Here is a 16,735-nt window from a genome sequence, read left to right on the forward strand (position 1 = left end):
GGTTGTTTTGTAGTTCAACTGTCAACATGGGGGAGAGGAGGGAAGGTGGCGAGGAGAGGAGAGGAGAGGAGTGAGGGTGGAGCTGCCTTTAAGCAGCGCCAGGTCTTTTACCCACTGTCTCCCATAGATGTTATCTTTGTGCTCTACAATTTTTTTCAAAGCAAATTGCTACCCTTCTCTCTCTTTTTTGACTTTAACTAGCTCGCCATGTTTTCGTATGCGGGGCGGCGTAGCTTTATTAGGAAGGGTGAGCGTGAACACGAGCGAGCGGAGCCACAAGAGCTGCACGGCAGGCCTGTCACCCGGAAGGAGGAATGGAACCTGTGACGTGTCTCTCTCTGGCAGCTCTTCTGAGAGACCTCTCTCTCTCCTCTTTCTTTTGTTCTATCTGGTTCCCACCTTTCCTTCTGAAAACTAGTTTTTCCTGACATGCAAACTTTTGTTTGTATAGTTCCCCAGAAGGATGTTGATTTGAATAGCAACAGACAGTCCCAAATTGCAAACTTTTTGGGAGGAATTGTAGGCGTTTGACTTCATAACCATGAAGTGCTTTGAAAAGCTGGTCATGGCTCACATCAACACCATCATCCCAGACACTCTGAACCTACTCCAATTTGCATACCGCCCCAACAGATCCAGAGATGATGCAATCTCTATTGCACTCCACACTGACCCTTTCACACCTGGACAAAAATAATACCTATGTGAGAATGCTGTTCATTGACTACAGCTCAGCATTCAACACCATAGTGTCCTCCAACTTTATCAACAAGCTCTGGACCCTGGGACTGAACACCACCCTCGGCAACTGGATCCTGGACTTCCTGACGGGCAGCCCCAGGTGGTAAGTGTAGGTAACAACACATCTGCCACGCTGACCCTCAACACTGTGGCCCCCATGTTTAGTCTCCTCCTGTACTCCCTGTTCACCCACGACTGCGTGGCAGCGCACGACTCCAACACCACGATGGTGGTAGGACGGATCGCAAACGACGATGAGGCAGCCTATAGGGAGGAGATCAGAGACAACATCCTCTCCCTCAACGTCAACAAGACAAAGGAGCTGATTGTGGACTACATCCACATCGATCGGCTGTAGTGGAGCGGGTCGAGAGCTTCAAGTTCCTCTGTGTCCACATCACTAAGGAATTAACATGGTCCACACACACCAACACGGTTGTGATGAGGGCACGTCAGCGCCTCTTCCCCCTCAGGAGGCTGAAGAGATTTGGATTGGCCCTCAAATCCTCCAGAAGTTCTACCTGTGCACCATTGAGAGCATGTTAACTGGCTGCATCACCGGTTGGTATGGCAACTGCTTGGCATTTGACCACAAGGCTCTAAAGAGGGTAGTGAGTACGGCTCAGTACATCAATGGGGCCGAGCTCCCTGCCATCCAAGACCTTCACACCAGACGGTGTCAGAGAAAGGCCCAACAATTTGTCAAATACTCCAGCCACCCAAGTCATAGACTGTTCTCTCTGCTACCGCACAGCAAGCGGTAACAGTGCACCATGTCTGGAACCAACAGGACCATGAACAGCTTCTACCCCCAAGCCATGACTACAAAACAAGACTGCTAAATAGCTAATTAAATGACTGCCTGCATTGACCCTTTTTTGAGCTAACTCTCTTGCCTTGACTCTATGCACACACACTGACATCCCAACACACACACTCCGTACGCCCAGACCCACATATCACGCCACACACACTGACATCCCAACACACACACTCCGTACGCCCAGACCCACATATCACGCCACACACACTGACATCCTAACACACACACTCCGTACGCCCAGACCCACATATCACGCGCACACATGCATGCTGACGCCACACACACTGACATCCCAACACACACACTCCGTACGCCCAGACCCACATATCACGCGCACACATGCATGCTGACGCCACACACACTGACATCCCAACACACACACTCCGTACGCCCAGACCCACATATCACGCGCACACATGCATGCTGACGCCACACACACTGACATCCCAACACACACACTCCATACGCCCAGACCCACATATCACGCGCACACATGCATGCTGACGCCACACACACTGACATCCCAACACACACACTCCATACGCCCAGACCCACATATCACGCGCACACATGCATGCTGACGCCACACACACTGACATCCCAACACACACACTCCATACGCCCAGACCCACATATCACGCGCACACATGCATGCTGACGCCACACACACTGACATCCCAACACACACACTCCGTACGCCCAGACCCACATATCACGCGCACACATGCATGCTGACGCCACACACAGTCACACACTCACACACACATTCACACTCACCACATATGCTGCTGCTACTGTCTATTATCTATCCTGTTTGCCTAGTCACTTTACCCATCACTATATGTATGTATCTACCTCAATGACCTCGTCTGCCTACACATCGACTCCCAACGGTTACTCCCTATACAGTATATAACCATGTTATTTTTACCCGTTATTGTTATTTGTTATTCACTGTGTATTTTTTTCTTGTGTCACTATTTCTATGTTTTTGTATCTTTATCTTAACTCTGCATTGTTGGAAAAGGACCTCTAATCAAGCATTTCACTGTTAGTCTACACCTGTAGTTTACGAAGCCTGTGACGTATACATTTTGATTTGATTTGATTTTAACAGGCAGATTTTAACAGGCATCATATTACAACATCATATTACAATGTCCTGCTTGGGATGTGTTGTAGGCTTTACCCTCACTCCCTGCTTTGCCTTTGAAAGATGCCCAATGTTGTATGACAGTGGAGTGATGGCCTACAGTACAACTGTACACTACACTACAAACAACAAAACTCAGATCAGGGTTGTTTCTGTGCTCCAGAAAGTGACCCAAATGTCTCCTGACAAAGCACTTATTTAAAGTGAACCTGTCCCACCCCCAGATGTGCATTCACTCACTCACTCACTCACTCACTCAGTCACTCACTCACTCACTCCCTCACTCACTCACTCACTCACTCAATCATTCATGAACCCATTCACTCCATCACTCATGGACATGGCATGATCTCAGCCTCACTCAACGGACAGTGACATCCCACCAGCTCTGCCACGGCCCCCTAAGCTCCCATCATGAAACCCTGACTGACACAGTGCAGCCGTTCATCCCAGCAGCAGCAGCACAGATGGGACGGGCCCATATACAAACCTGGGTCCCCTGCGATTCTGCTCCAGTGGCTGCTTTAGTTGGCCAGACTAGAAAAGGATCCCAACCCACATGAAAACACTATCTGTCATCACCCCAGTATTTTGTGGCCGGAATCCTCCCCCATCTCTCTCCTCTCCTCCTGGGTTTGTGCTCATCATCACCAGGACCAGTACATATGTTCAGAACCAGGTCCTCCAGTTCCTCCACTCCTCCACTCTCTCACCCTGTCCTTATTTGTTCAGCTGTAAATTGATCCTATGTTTTGAAAGATATTTTGCTTGTAGGCCGTGGACATTGTAGCTCTGAATCAGCCCCACCTGGTGCTGCTAGTGATAAGAGGAGGAGGAGCACATGGACTCCAGTCACCGATCCCTTTATGGGACATTGGTGGTGACTGCTGTGAATGGGAGTTGAAATAGCATACAGACAGTGTGTGGTTGACTGGAGGGGGTTAACGCAATGACAGGCTGATGTGTCTGAGATGTTTGGTGTGACAGATTAAGGGTTAGACACTGCTTGTTGAAGTGGCACAGTTAAGCAGCAGGAGACAAATGGGAAAGCAGCTAGCTAGCTCTCACACAGCCATGATGAGAGATTCTTGTGTTCCGGCCGCAGTGAACAGAGCGACCACACTGGAGAAGGGGAACGCTTAGAGGATGTCCGTCACTTGTCTGGCAAATCTTACAGAGTGTCAGTCAGTGTGGAGTGTAATGTACTTCAGGCTTTCATTGATGCCGGGAGAGTGTGTGTTCTCTCAGTGTCTTGCGGGACTGTGTCTCTGTGAGTGAGGGGCTAATAGAGTGACAGCCTTTGGTTTTTGAGGCTAAGCTACTATGATGTGATGCTTGAACACCATTTACCTAGTACATTATCCTTTCTCTGGATGACAGAGAATGTTCTGCAGAAACCTCCACTGGCTCCCTGTCCTTCTCGGCATACACTGAGTATACCAAACATTAGGAACACCTTCCTGATATGGAGTTGCAATAAAACATTGTAATGAATCTAAAATAAATGACCCCATTTCTCCTCTCCTCTCTTCTCTTCTCTTCTCTTCTCTTCTCTTCTCTTCTCTTCTCTTCTCTTCTCTTCTCTTCTCTTCTCTTCTCTTCTCTTCTCTTCTCTCTTCTCTTCTCCTCTCCTCTCCTCTCCTCTCCTCTCCTCTCCTCTCCTCTCCTCTCCTCTCCTCTCCTCTCCTCTCCTCTCCTCTCCTCTCCTCTCCTCTCCTCTCCTCTCCTCTCCTCTCCTCTCTTCTCTTCTCTCCTCTCTCTCTTCTCTTCTCTTCTCTTCTCTTCTCTTCTCTTCTCCTCTCCTCTCCTCTCCTCTCCTCTCCTCTCCTCTCCTCTCTGTCCTCTGGTTAAGTTTAAGGTTAAGTCATCTCTGGAGCCCCCAGAACATTCAGACTTGATGTCGTTCGTGATCCATGAGTGACAGATACTCTCTCGCCGTGGCTCATGAAGTCACTCATCTTTCCAGTGTCTGTTAATTATGGTGGATTTGAGAGAAAAGGTTACACAATGCCTGGAATAAAGGGCCGTTTTCAGTCAGCCCGCTGCGGCCAACTCTGAGAGGAGAGTGTGTGAGGGAGGGAGCAGGGAAGAGAGGGGGGGAGGGGGGGGGGGGGGGTGAGAGAGGGAAAGGGGATTAACATGAAGTCTACATCATGGATGGAGAATATGAGCATGGGAGCAAATGTCCAACATGGCCTTTCTGACTACCGGTATTTTTGACCACACCATGAACATAGACTGTAAAAGTAATATGGACCAAGCCATCGATGATGTCACCCCATTGTTTCCTATGAGAATGCTCATTGGTGCATTTGAAGATAAGAAAGTATAATTTCAGCATCTCACCATCTTGCTACATGGAAGAGTTTTTGGATCGCATGGGCACTTTGAGCTACTCTAGGAAGTGACATTGGATGCTAGCTCAGTGCTGCTCCTTCTGATTGAAGGCCAACCGAGGTACTGCAGGCTGCCATTAGCAACTAATTTATAATTTTGACTTTGTCTGTGTGTGATATTAACGTGGTTCCAGGATATACATCTGGTGAAATAGAACCAATTATTGGTACCATGATAGTGTTTGATGTTTTTTTATATATCCACGAATATTGACCACAAAGATCGCCATTTCTCCGTTCACTATAATGGGGGATCCTGTTTTCTGGAAACAATGCCTGCAGTATCGCGGTTGGCCTTCAACTTGAAATCGTTCTCCCCTGGCCGTGACACACACAGGTCTGGTTTATTTACTGTGGTTCAGAGATAAGTGTGTTACGACTGTCTGGAACCTTATTCTGTTAGAGAACACAGCATAAGGAGAAAATTATTAATTGTGGTTATTTTAATGGAGGTTGTGTGTAGTTGGCCTCAATCTGACTTTGTTCTTCATCAGACTTGTAAACGTATTATGGATTTCAAGCCTAGGCATGGTAATACAGTTTGCATTGCATATCACAGTGTTTCATAGCCGGAGCAACACAACACACTGCTACAATGCGGCTGGAGCCCTAGCCACGGCTTGTTAAGGGTTAACCTGTGTTTCCTGTATAGCCTCCATGGCTCTGTTCTCTCCAAGCTGTTCTCTCCAAGCTTTCCCATGAACCCTTGCCTTGCTCTGTTTGTTTGTGTGATTCCTTCCCCCGGGCCACTGTTCCACACAGCTTGACGGACGGACGAATGGACACACTGAGCCTTCCCAGGGGTCTCACTGACTCTATCCACCCCAGCATCCTTCGCTTTCCCCACCTGACCGCCCGCTCTCTCTCTCCCTCCCTTTGTGTGTGTGTGTGTGTTTTAACAGGTGCAGTACCGAGAGCTGAAAGTGGATCCCAGTCATAGTCCAAATCAAAGAAAGAAAAACAACCCGGGATAACTGGCTCTGCCCGCCCACTGAATCTTCCCTCCCTCACCCGTCCAACGCCAAGAAGCAGAGAAACACTGCTTTGAACCAGCTGAACTCTCTCTCTCTGTCTCTCTCTCTCTCTTTCTCTCTGTCTCTCTCTCTCTTCTACTGACTTAAAAAATATATATACATGTACAGGCTCTCGAAGTGTAATTATTACAAAGAGACAACAAAGAGATGAGTTTGGATGAAATAGCAGACTATTTCAGACCCAGGTGTTTACTGAACCAGTCTGACAGATGTCCATGTCATGCCGTCCTCGTAATGTTCAGCAATGAGTATCACAGTTATGAGTTCATTCAACTGAGGTTTCAGCGATTTCTCCATAATAACCCCATTAGGAACATATAGTTGAACCATCCCAAAGCTACTTACTAGGGCTGGGAACTGCCAGGGACCTCACAATGCCTTCAGAAAGAATTCACTCCCTTTGACTTTTTCTACATTTAGATGTGTTACAACCTGAATTTAAAACTGAATCAATTGAGATGTTATATCACAGATCTACACACAATACCCCATAAGTATTTATCTACACACAATACCCCATAACTATTTATCTACACACAATACACCATAAGTCATGTCAAAGTGGAATTTAGTTTTTAGCATTTTTTACAAATTCATAAAAAATGGATAGCTGAAATGCCAATAAGTATTCAAGCCCTTTGTCATGGCAAGTCTAAATAAGTTCAGGAGTAAAAATGTGCTTAACAAGTCACATGATACGTTGCATGGACTAATTCTATAATAGTGGCATTATTTTTTAATGACTACCTCATCTCTGTACCCCACACAATTATCTGTAAGGTCCCTCAATCGAGTAATGAATTTCAAGCACAGATTCAACCACAAAGACCAGGGAGGTTTGCCAATGCCTTGCAAAGAAGGGCACTGATTGGTATATATGTAAAAATAAATAAAAACCAGACATTGAATATCCCTTTGAGCATGGGGAAGTTATTAATTAGGCGTTGGATGGTGTATCAATACATCCAGTCACTACAAACATACAGGCGTCCTTCCTAACTCAGTTGCCGGAGAGGAAGGATTTTAAAACAGTTACAGAGTTTAATGGTTGTGATATGAGAAAACTGAGGATGGATCAACAACATTGTAGTTAATCCACAATACTAACCTAAATGACAGAGTGAAAAGAAGGAAGACTGTACAAAATAAAAAATATTCCAAAACATGCATCCTGTTTGCAATAAGGCATTAAAGTAGATCTGCAAAACATGTGGCAAAGAAATTCACTTTATGTCCTGAATGCAAAGCGATATGTTTGGGGAAAATCCAACACACAGAGTACAATATGTTCAAGCATGGTGGTGGCTGCATCATGTTATGGGTATGCTTGTCATCGGAAAGGACTATCAAGTTTTTTAGGATAAAAATAAATGGAATAGGAAGAACTAGTTCATTCTGCTTTCCAACAGACACTGGGAGATTAAATCACCTTGGAGTTGCTAACCAAGATGACATTAAATGTTCCTGAGTAGCCTAGTTATAGTTTTGACTTATATCGGCTTAAAAAATCTATGGCAAAACTTGAAAATGGCTGACTAGCAGTGATCCACAACCAACTTGACAGCGCTTGAAGAATTTAAAAAAGATGAATTGGCAAATATTGAAGAATCCAGGAATACAAAGCTCTTAGAGACTTACCCCAAAAGACTGACAGCTTTAATCAGTGTGTCTAACATGAATTGACTCAGGGGGTTGAATACTTATCGAATCAAGACATATCAGTGTTTATTTTTCATTCATCTTTTATACATTTTCAACATTTTCTTCCACTTTGAGAGAGTATTTTGTGTAGATCGATGACGCAAAATTACAATTAAATCCATTTCATCTACTTTGTAACCCAACAAAATGTGAAAAAAGTAAAAGGGTGTAAATACTTACTGAAGGCACTGTAGGTGCTGAAACAAAATGTATTGTGATTCTCATGGTTTGATATGGTTCGCTTGTGATGTTATTGCGACTGAATGTTCCAAACATATTGCTCACCATATGTCTGCTGCAGAGGGACAAGAGAGAGCCATGAGAAAGCAAGTTTTGATCAGTCATGAAAATAAAAGTGCTCAAAACAAATTGACTCCATATTTAAAAAGATGATGGAGAACAATCTTTAAAGGGAAAATACTGTGCAGGTAAAGCCAACAAGCGCAAAAATTAAATATGCAATATTGTCAAAACTATACGATATATCGTCAAAAATAATATTGCATACAATATATCATAAAAAATTATTTCCCGATATTTCCCGTGATTTTTCCACCATCACTACTATTTACCAGGTAGATAGGATTTGTTAATACACATTTCAAAACAAGCAGGGGCATCATACACCGCAAAAATCTGATGGGGCACGTCAGAATGGTTGGGGTATGGTCAGGAGGAAGGCTAGCTCCACCATCCATAAGTTGGAGAATTTAGAATTTTCCAAACACCCAAAATACAATTTTCCTGCAATCTAGAGCCATAATCATTATTCTTAATTCTATATAATATCTAAGCATACCTCTTGAGCTGTCTGTATCCTCCTGAGTGATGTCTCTATCCTCCTGAGTGGTATCTCTATCCTCCTGAGTGATTTCTGTATACTCCTGAGTGGTGTCTGTAGCCTCCTGACTGGTGTCTCTATCATCCTGAGTGGTGTCTCTATCCTCCTGAGTGGTGTCTCTATCCTCCTGAGTGGTGTCTCTATCCTCCTGAGTGGTGTCTATATCCTCCTGAGTAATGTCTATCCTCCTGAGTGGTGTCTCTATCCTCCTGAGTGGTGTCTATATCCTCCTGAGTGGTGTCTATATCCTCCTGAGTGATGTCTATCCTCCTGAGTGGTGTCTCTATCCTCCTGAGTGATGTCTCTATCCTCCTGAGTGGTGTCTCTATCCTCCTGAGTGGTGTCTCTATCCTCCTGAGTAATGTCTCTATCCTCCTGACTGGTGTCTCTATCCTCCTGAGTGGTGTCTCTATCCTCCTGAGTGGTGTCTCTATCCTCCTGAGTGGTGTCTCTATCCTCCTGAGTAATGTCTCTATCCTCCTGAGTGGTGTCTCTATCCTCCTGAGTGGTGTCTCTATCCTCCTGAGTGATGTCTCTATCCTCCTGAGTGGTGTCTCTATCCTCCTGAGTGGTGTCTCTATCCTCCTGAGTAATGTCTCTATCCTCCTGAGTGGTGTCTCTATCCTCCTGAGTGGTGTCTATATCCTCCTGAGTGATGTCTCTATCCTCCTGAGTAATGTCTATATCCTCCTGACTGGTGTCTCTATCCTCCTGAGTGGTGTCTCTATCCTCCTGAGTGGTGTCTCTATCCTCCTGAGTGGTGTCTCTATCCTCCTGAGTGGTGTCTCTATCCTCTTGAGTGGTGTCTCTATCCTCCTGACTGGTGTCTATATCCTCCTGAGTGGTTTGTCTTTCCTCCTGAGTGGTTTCTCTTTCCTCCTGAGTGATGTCTCTATCCTCCTGAGTGGTGTCTGTATCCTCCTGAGTGGTGTCTGTATCCTCCTGAGTGGTGTCTGTATCCTCCTGAGTGGTGTCTCTATCCTCCTGAGTGGTGTCTCTGTCCTCCTGAGTGGTGTCTCTGTCCTCCTGAGTGGTGTCTATCCTCCTGAGTGATGGAAAGGATTGTGAGTCTTATTTTTGTAATTGCTTAGGTCTACCAACCTTGCCAGCAGGCATGCCAGCTAAGATAGTTAGACAAGCTAGTTACTCTAACTTGATTGACTATTTGGGCTAGCTAAAGCCATCTCATAAAACTGCTAGTTGGCTAGCAGTATTACAGAGAAACAACAAAACATTTTATAATTGTTTTTTTAACAGGACAAATCTGAGGGGGCACATGCCCCTGTACCTACTATGGGCATGACACCTCTGAAAGACACAAGCGTGTGTGTGTGTCTTTCTGCTTCAAGCTTCTATCTCAGCCAGAATACAGTGAGTTACCACTTTGATTAGCTTCTATCTCAGCCAGTGTACAGTGAGTTACCACTTTGATTAGCTTCTATCTCAGCCAGAATACAGTGAGTTACCACTTTGATTAGCTTCTATCTCAGCCAGAATACAGTGAGTTACCACTTTGATTAGCTTCTATCTCAGCCAGTGTACAGTGAGTTACCACTTTGATTAGCTTCTATCTCAGCCAGTGTACAGTGAGTTACCACTTTGATTAGCTTCTATCTCAGCCAGTGTACAGTGAGTTACCACTTTGATTAGCTTCTATCTCAGCCAGTGTACAGTGAGTTACCACTTTGATTAGCTTCTATCTCAGCCAGTGTACAGTGAGTTACCACTTTGATTAGCTTCTATCTCAGCCAGTGTACAGTGAGTTACCACTTTGATTAGCTTCTATCTCAGCCAGAATACAGTGAGTTACCACGTTGATTAGCTTCTACCTCAGCCAGTATACAGTGAGTTACCATGTTGATTAGCTATTAGCCTGTTAGCCTCCAGTCATGTTCTGCTGCTTGCTCACTGCACATAGAAAATGAAAACAGACACATCCCTTCATTTCAATATCAGAAGCTGTATTTGTACACGTCGAGTTGCACAATTCCCACAATGTCTTTTCACTTGGTAGAACTATACATATCACCCTATCCCAGTGGTACTTGACTAACCAAATGAATGTGGAAACTTTGAAACATCAAACACCCTATTTTAAATTAAACTAAAAACTTCTGCAGTCCTGCCGATATGCCAGTCTTCACTCCCATCGATAGCCCAGATTAGTGTTTTTCTACCCAGAAACGGAGTGTCATTTCCCCCAGCAGAGGCAGGAGAGTGTGGCTTGTTGCTGTACCACTGAGCTAATATAGATGTCACCCTGTGCAGACACAATCGCCAGGCAGGCCTTAGGCAGCCCGAGCGGTAATCTTATTTGAAAGGCTGGTCTCCTCTCCTCTCATCTCCACATGTATTGCCTCAGTGGGCACAGACAGACACACACATACAGTACACACACACTCCAATGCTGTGCCCCAGGCTGGCCGCCCTCTCCATCTGCCCCACCTCCTGTGCCCACAGCTCAACTGTGATCTCTTTCAAGGGACCTGTGTGTGTGTGTGTGTGTGTGTGTGTGTGTGTGTGTGTGTGTGTGTGTGTGTGTGTGTGTGTGTGTGTGTGTGTGTGCGTGTGTGTGTGTGTGTGTGTGTGTGTGTGTGTGTGTATGCGTGCGCCCGTGCATATGTGTTTATGCAAGCAAACAAGCTAGTTGTGTGCTTGGTGTGTGCCCATACACTGTGTGTACATGCTTTGTGTGTACATGCTATGTGTGTATATGCTATGTGTGTAAAGTATGTGTGCACATGCTGTGTGTAAATGCTGATTGTATGAATGTGTGTGTAAATGATGGGTGTCTAAATGCTGTGTGTAAATGATGTGTGTGTGAATGATGTGTGTGTGTAAATGCTGTGTGTGTGTATATGCTATGTGTGCATATGCTATGTGTGTACATGCTAGGTGTGTAAATGCTGTGTGTGTATATACAGTATGCTATGTGTGTAAATGTTGTGTGAATGCTGTGTGTACATGCTGTGTGTGTACATGTTGTGCGTGTACATGCTGTGTGTCTAAATGTTGTGTGTAAATGCTGTGTGTGTATATGTGTGTGTAAATGCTGTGTGTTTATATATGTGTGTACATGATGTGTGTGTAAATGCTGTGTGTGTATACGCTCTGTGTAAATGTTGTGTGTGTAAATGCTGTGTCTGTACATGATGTGTGTGTAAATGCTGTGTGTGCACATGATGTGGTGTATATGCTGTGTTTGTACATGCTGTGTGTAAATTATGTGTGTGTATTTGCTTTGTGTGTATATGCTGTGTGTGTAAATGCTGTGTGTACATGCTGTGTGAGTAAATGCTGTATGTGTACATGCTGTGTGTCTAAATGTTGTGTGTAAATGCTGTGTGTGTGTATATGTGTGTGTAAATGCTGTGTGTTTATATATGTGTGTACATGATGTGTGTGTAAATGCTGTGTGTGTATACGCTCTGTGTAAATGTTGTGTGTGTAAATGCTGTGTCTGTACATGATGTGTGTGTAAATGCTGTGTGTGCACATGATGTGTGTATATGCTGTGTTTGTACATGCTGTGTGTAAATTATGTGTGTGTATTTGCTTTGTGTGTGTATGCTGTGTGTGTATATGCTGTGTGTATATATGCTGTTTGTGTAAATGCTGTGTGTACATGCTGTGTGAGTAAATGCTGTATGTGTACATGCTGTGTGTCTAAATGTTGTGTGTAAATGCTGTGTGTGTGTATATGTGTGTGTAAATGCTGTGTGTTTATATATGTGTGTACATGATGTGTGTGTAAATGCTGTGTGTGTATACGCTCTGTGTAAATGTTGTGTGTGTAAATGCTGTGTCTGTACATGATGTGTGTGTAAATGCTGTATGTGCACATGATGTGTGGATATGCTGTGTTTGTACATGCTATGTGTAAATTATGTGTGTGTGTATATGCTTTGTGTGTATATGCTGTGTGTGTATATGCTGTGTGTAAATTATGTGTGTGAATGATATGTGTAAATGTTGTGTGTGTAAATGCTGTGTGTGTATATATGCTGTGTGTGTGTGCATGTAGCTCCAGAGTAAAATCAATAAGAAAATAGGTGTTTTATTGTCAAATGCACCTGATAGGTGCAGTGAATTGTGTTGTTTTACAGGGTCAGCCATAGTAGTACGGTGCCCCCGGAGCAAATTAGGGTTAGGTGCCTTGCTCAAGGACACATCGACACATTTCTCACGTTGACGGCTCAAGTATTTGAACCAAAGCTCTAACTGCTTGGTTACCTGTCCCCCTTGTCGGTTGTTGGTTGTCGGGCTCCTCTGGCATAGGAGATGGATGTGGATCTGAGTTTGAACTTGAAGGGTGAGCTAGATGAGCAGCCAGCCAGCCAGCCGCTATGACGAGACAAGACGCTTAGGGGACTTGGGACAGAGACGGCAGGGGTGTGTGTGTGTGTGTGCGCGTGTCTGTGCGTGCACCCTTTTTACCAAATCCCCCCATCATCCCTCTCTCTCTCCCTCTCTCATTCGTCAGTGGTTGGGGTCACAGCCCTGTCTGAAAGGAAAGTCTCCTGGGTCTCTCCTAGAGCATCTTTTGAAAGATCACAGCATAGGCTACATCTGAGAAGCCTTCCACTCCTCCATATCCACGTCTCCCTCTCCATCCCTTAAACTTCAGCAAGCGTAGATCTGTCACTTTGGAAGGCCATTGATTGAGTTTGTTTTGAGGAATGCACTTGAAAGACAATAACATGCTCCATGGAGAACTAGACCTAGACAAACGATTAATATCATCCTCACCAAAATACTCTTTAGTGTCTTTTTGTACTGCCTGAAGGGGACGTTTTGTAAACTTGAATATGTATGTGTGTACTACTGTATGTGGTAGCTATAATTTACAGTATTTGTGGTGGTATATTATGTGTGGTCTTGCATCCAAATGCTCTGAGTTTTATAAAACTGCATTGGCTGTGTTTAAAAGCAAAGTTAAAAGTGATTTTGTTTTGATGAGACAGAGAATGTATCTGACAGACATAAAGGAAAAAGGCACTTTCATTTGCAACCATTTTTTTAACCTTGACTTCATTTTTGAATGATGTAGATAGTAGCCCTTGTTCATTTATGGTTTAAAGTATTTTTTACTGTGTGCTTGTAAATGGTCTTATGTTGATGATCTTGTGTAGCTGTATGCTTGTCATTTCTCTCTGAGGTCTTTTCACCTGCAGTCAGTGCTTGACTAGGGCAGGAGCTCACCGGAGCTGAATATCGGCACCTCACATTTTCTACTGCTTGAGCTCCTGTTCCTCTTATAGAATATTAGCTCAAAAGTATTGTGGAGCTCCTGCACCTAAATATAAACAGTACTGGCACCCAAAATGAGTACCGGAACCTATTTCAGTCCAAGTCAAGCACTGCCTGCAGTGTTTCCTGTGACATCAGCTTCACTTTCCCTGCCCAGGTCAACGGTTCTAGAGGACAAAGGTGGGGATTTTGGGGTGGGTGGGCAGTAAGGGAAAGTTATGAGAAAATAATGTACATCTATTAAGACGATATAAATGCACCTGATGCACGTAGATTATTTTGAAAAATGTGAAAAATATTAAATATTTTGTATAATCTTTGAAGGCTTTTCATTCATTGCCAAAATAGCGAGTCATTGAGCTTCACGAAGACCAAAACATAGCCAGCCACAGGCGTGTGTAGGACTGTGTATGATTTGAAGCATGTGTAACTATGTAGTTTGTGTGTGTTTTAGTTTCACCGTGCACAGAGGGGGATAGAGAGCTCTTCTACCCCCCTCTGTGAATCCTCTGACCAGATCATTTATTAGTCTGGGAGTGTCTCCACTGTCTGATACCCCTTCATCTAAACCCCTGTACACCACACCACACAGCCCCATGAACGACGACCTACGTACCCAGCGACGACATACATACCTACCCCCCCACAAGAGGTCAGGAAGGAACTGAGGGTTATTTGTTCTCCATCTCTCCTCTTCTCTGACAGACACACACCATCCTCACTTCTCATGTTCTAATCTCTATCTCTCCTGACACACACGCTACAGTATAAGCCACTCTCTCCATTGATGTTCCCCTCTCAGGAAACAGGTCATCCCTCACCGTTGTCTGTGTGGCTAGGTTAGGGTTAGGTTGTTCTCGGGGCTCTTACCCCTGGCTACCACACCACGTGGCCCCCAGATGAAGCTCTTCCATCTCTGTCCTGTGCCTCTCTCAGGACACTACGTGACCAAACATGACAGGATCCCTCCTGACCCCTCAATAGATGATTCCACTGCCAAACGCAAAGACACAACTTTGAGTCTGCATGTGTGTGTGCATGTTCAACAGATTTCTACCCCAGTGTGTTACCCTTTCAAGAGCTCTGAAATCAAGTGTTGAGCAGCATGGTAGAACAGCATGGTAGAACTGCTACTGAAAGCACCAGTAGGTGCTACTGCTGAGAGATTGTTGCTGTCTGCTTTATTTTGACTCCTGACCCACCAGAAACTATATAAACATCCGTTGTGTTGGAGGAAGGTGTGGAGTTGGTGAGAGTCACAAGAAGTGGTCTATTTAAAAAGATGTGTGTGCAGAGTAGAAGACGTGTGTTTTAAGACTCAAAAAGAGATTGGTCTGGAATGTTTCCTGCATGGATATTCATAGCAGGGCACCTGTAAAGGGGGTTATTTCTGGGGTAGTGTAAGAAATAAAGGCAGAGGATATTATTGAAGACATCGATGGAGTGGTTGACTGACCTGTATAGTGGATGGAGAAAATAAATTCACTTCATCCTTGCTACTGTTCTTTGATGAAGAGTCTCTCCCTTCTCATACGTATAAAGTTAGGATTCATGAGATGAAGGGGCTTTTGTGCAAAAGCCCCTTCAGTATCATGAATGTAAAATGTTTGGTCATGTGTCAAGTGTGTGCAGAAGGGAAGAGTATTGTATGCCACAAGAAGTGAAATGCTGCAATGGTGGAAGAGAATGAGGTGGCATGGGTAAGGGTCATCGTGGTTTCACAGCTGAGGCAGTGCAAGAAATCCTGTCGGTGAATGTTCCACCATCACAGGCCCCTGAGTCTGTGAATGGATGTATTTTGGAGTGGAATGTGTTGAAGAAGTGGGATGGGTTTTGTTAGTTGACATGTTTCATTTTGTATTTTGTATGATATCGTTTTCCCCCTTTCCTGCAATGGTTTTTACATTTCTTATTCGATACCCTGTCCAGCTGGTGGCGGTAATGCACCATTAACATTGGATGCCAACCACCATTAAACCCCATCAAAGAAGAAGACGCATTGGGGGTTTGCCACATGGAGAGCAGCAGGAGCTGCTGAAGACCCTCCAAGCTCCATGGACCTTTATGTTTGAAGGAAGGCCTTTGTTTCAGTTTGAGTAAGTTATATGCTCTGACAGAGCCTTGAACCTGCCTCTTCAGTGGTTGTACTGTGATTTTCTATTCCTGGTCCTTGTGAGTTGTGGTCAACCCTAGCTAGCACCATAATCTGTGGATTTCACATGACTGGGCAGGGGCGCAGTCATGAGTGGGCCTGGGAGGGCATAGGCCCACCCACTTCGGAGCCAGGCCCACCTACTGGGGAGCCAAACCCAGCCAATCAGAATGAGTTTCTCCTCACAAAGGGCTTTATTACAGACATACAGTAAATACTCCTCAGTTTCATTTTCAACTGTCCGGGTGGTTGGTCTCAGTTGATCCAGCAGGTGAAGAAGCCGGATGTGGAGTTCCTTGGCTGGCGTGGTTACACGTGGTCTCGGTTGCGAGAGCGGTTGGACATACTGACAAATTCTTTCAAACGACTTTGGAGGCGGCTTATTGTAGAGAAATGAACATCACATTTTCTGGTAACAGCTCTGGTGTACATTCCTGCAGTCACCATGCCAATTGCATACTCCCTCAAAATTTGAGACATCTGTGGCATTGTGTTGTGTGACAAAACTGCACATTTTAGAGTGGCCTTTTATTGTCCCCAGCATAAGATGCACCTGTGAAATGATCATGCTGCTTAATCAATTTCTTGATATGCCACACCTGTCAGGTGGATGGATTATCCTCGCAAAGGAGAAATGTTCACTA

General features: G+C 44.7%; 1 protein-coding gene across 7 annotated transcripts in view; it reads left to right on the plus strand.

Moving 5' to 3' along the window:
• LOC129853431 (multiple C2 and transmembrane domain-containing protein 1-like) overlaps positions 1-6,252 on the plus strand; it is a 247,599-nt gene extending 241,347 nt beyond the window's left edge. For all 7 annotated transcript variants that reach the window (XM_055919458.1, XM_055919459.1, XM_055919461.1 and 4 more), the window contains one exon: positions 6,016-6,252. In XM_055919458.1, the coding sequence (XP_055775433.1) occupies positions 6,016-6,087 (72 nt within the window). In that variant the 3' untranslated portion in view covers positions 6,088-6,252. The remainder of the gene's footprint in view (positions 1-6,015) is intronic.
• The last annotated feature ends 10,483 nt before the right edge of the window (positions 6,253-16,735 follow it).

The sequence above is a fragment of the Salvelinus fontinalis genome, chromosome 4, assembly GCF_029448725.1.
Source record: "Salvelinus fontinalis isolate EN_2023a chromosome 4, ASM2944872v1, whole genome shotgun sequence".
Classification (NCBI taxonomy): domain Eukaryota; kingdom Metazoa; phylum Chordata; class Actinopteri; order Salmoniformes; family Salmonidae; genus Salvelinus; species Salvelinus fontinalis.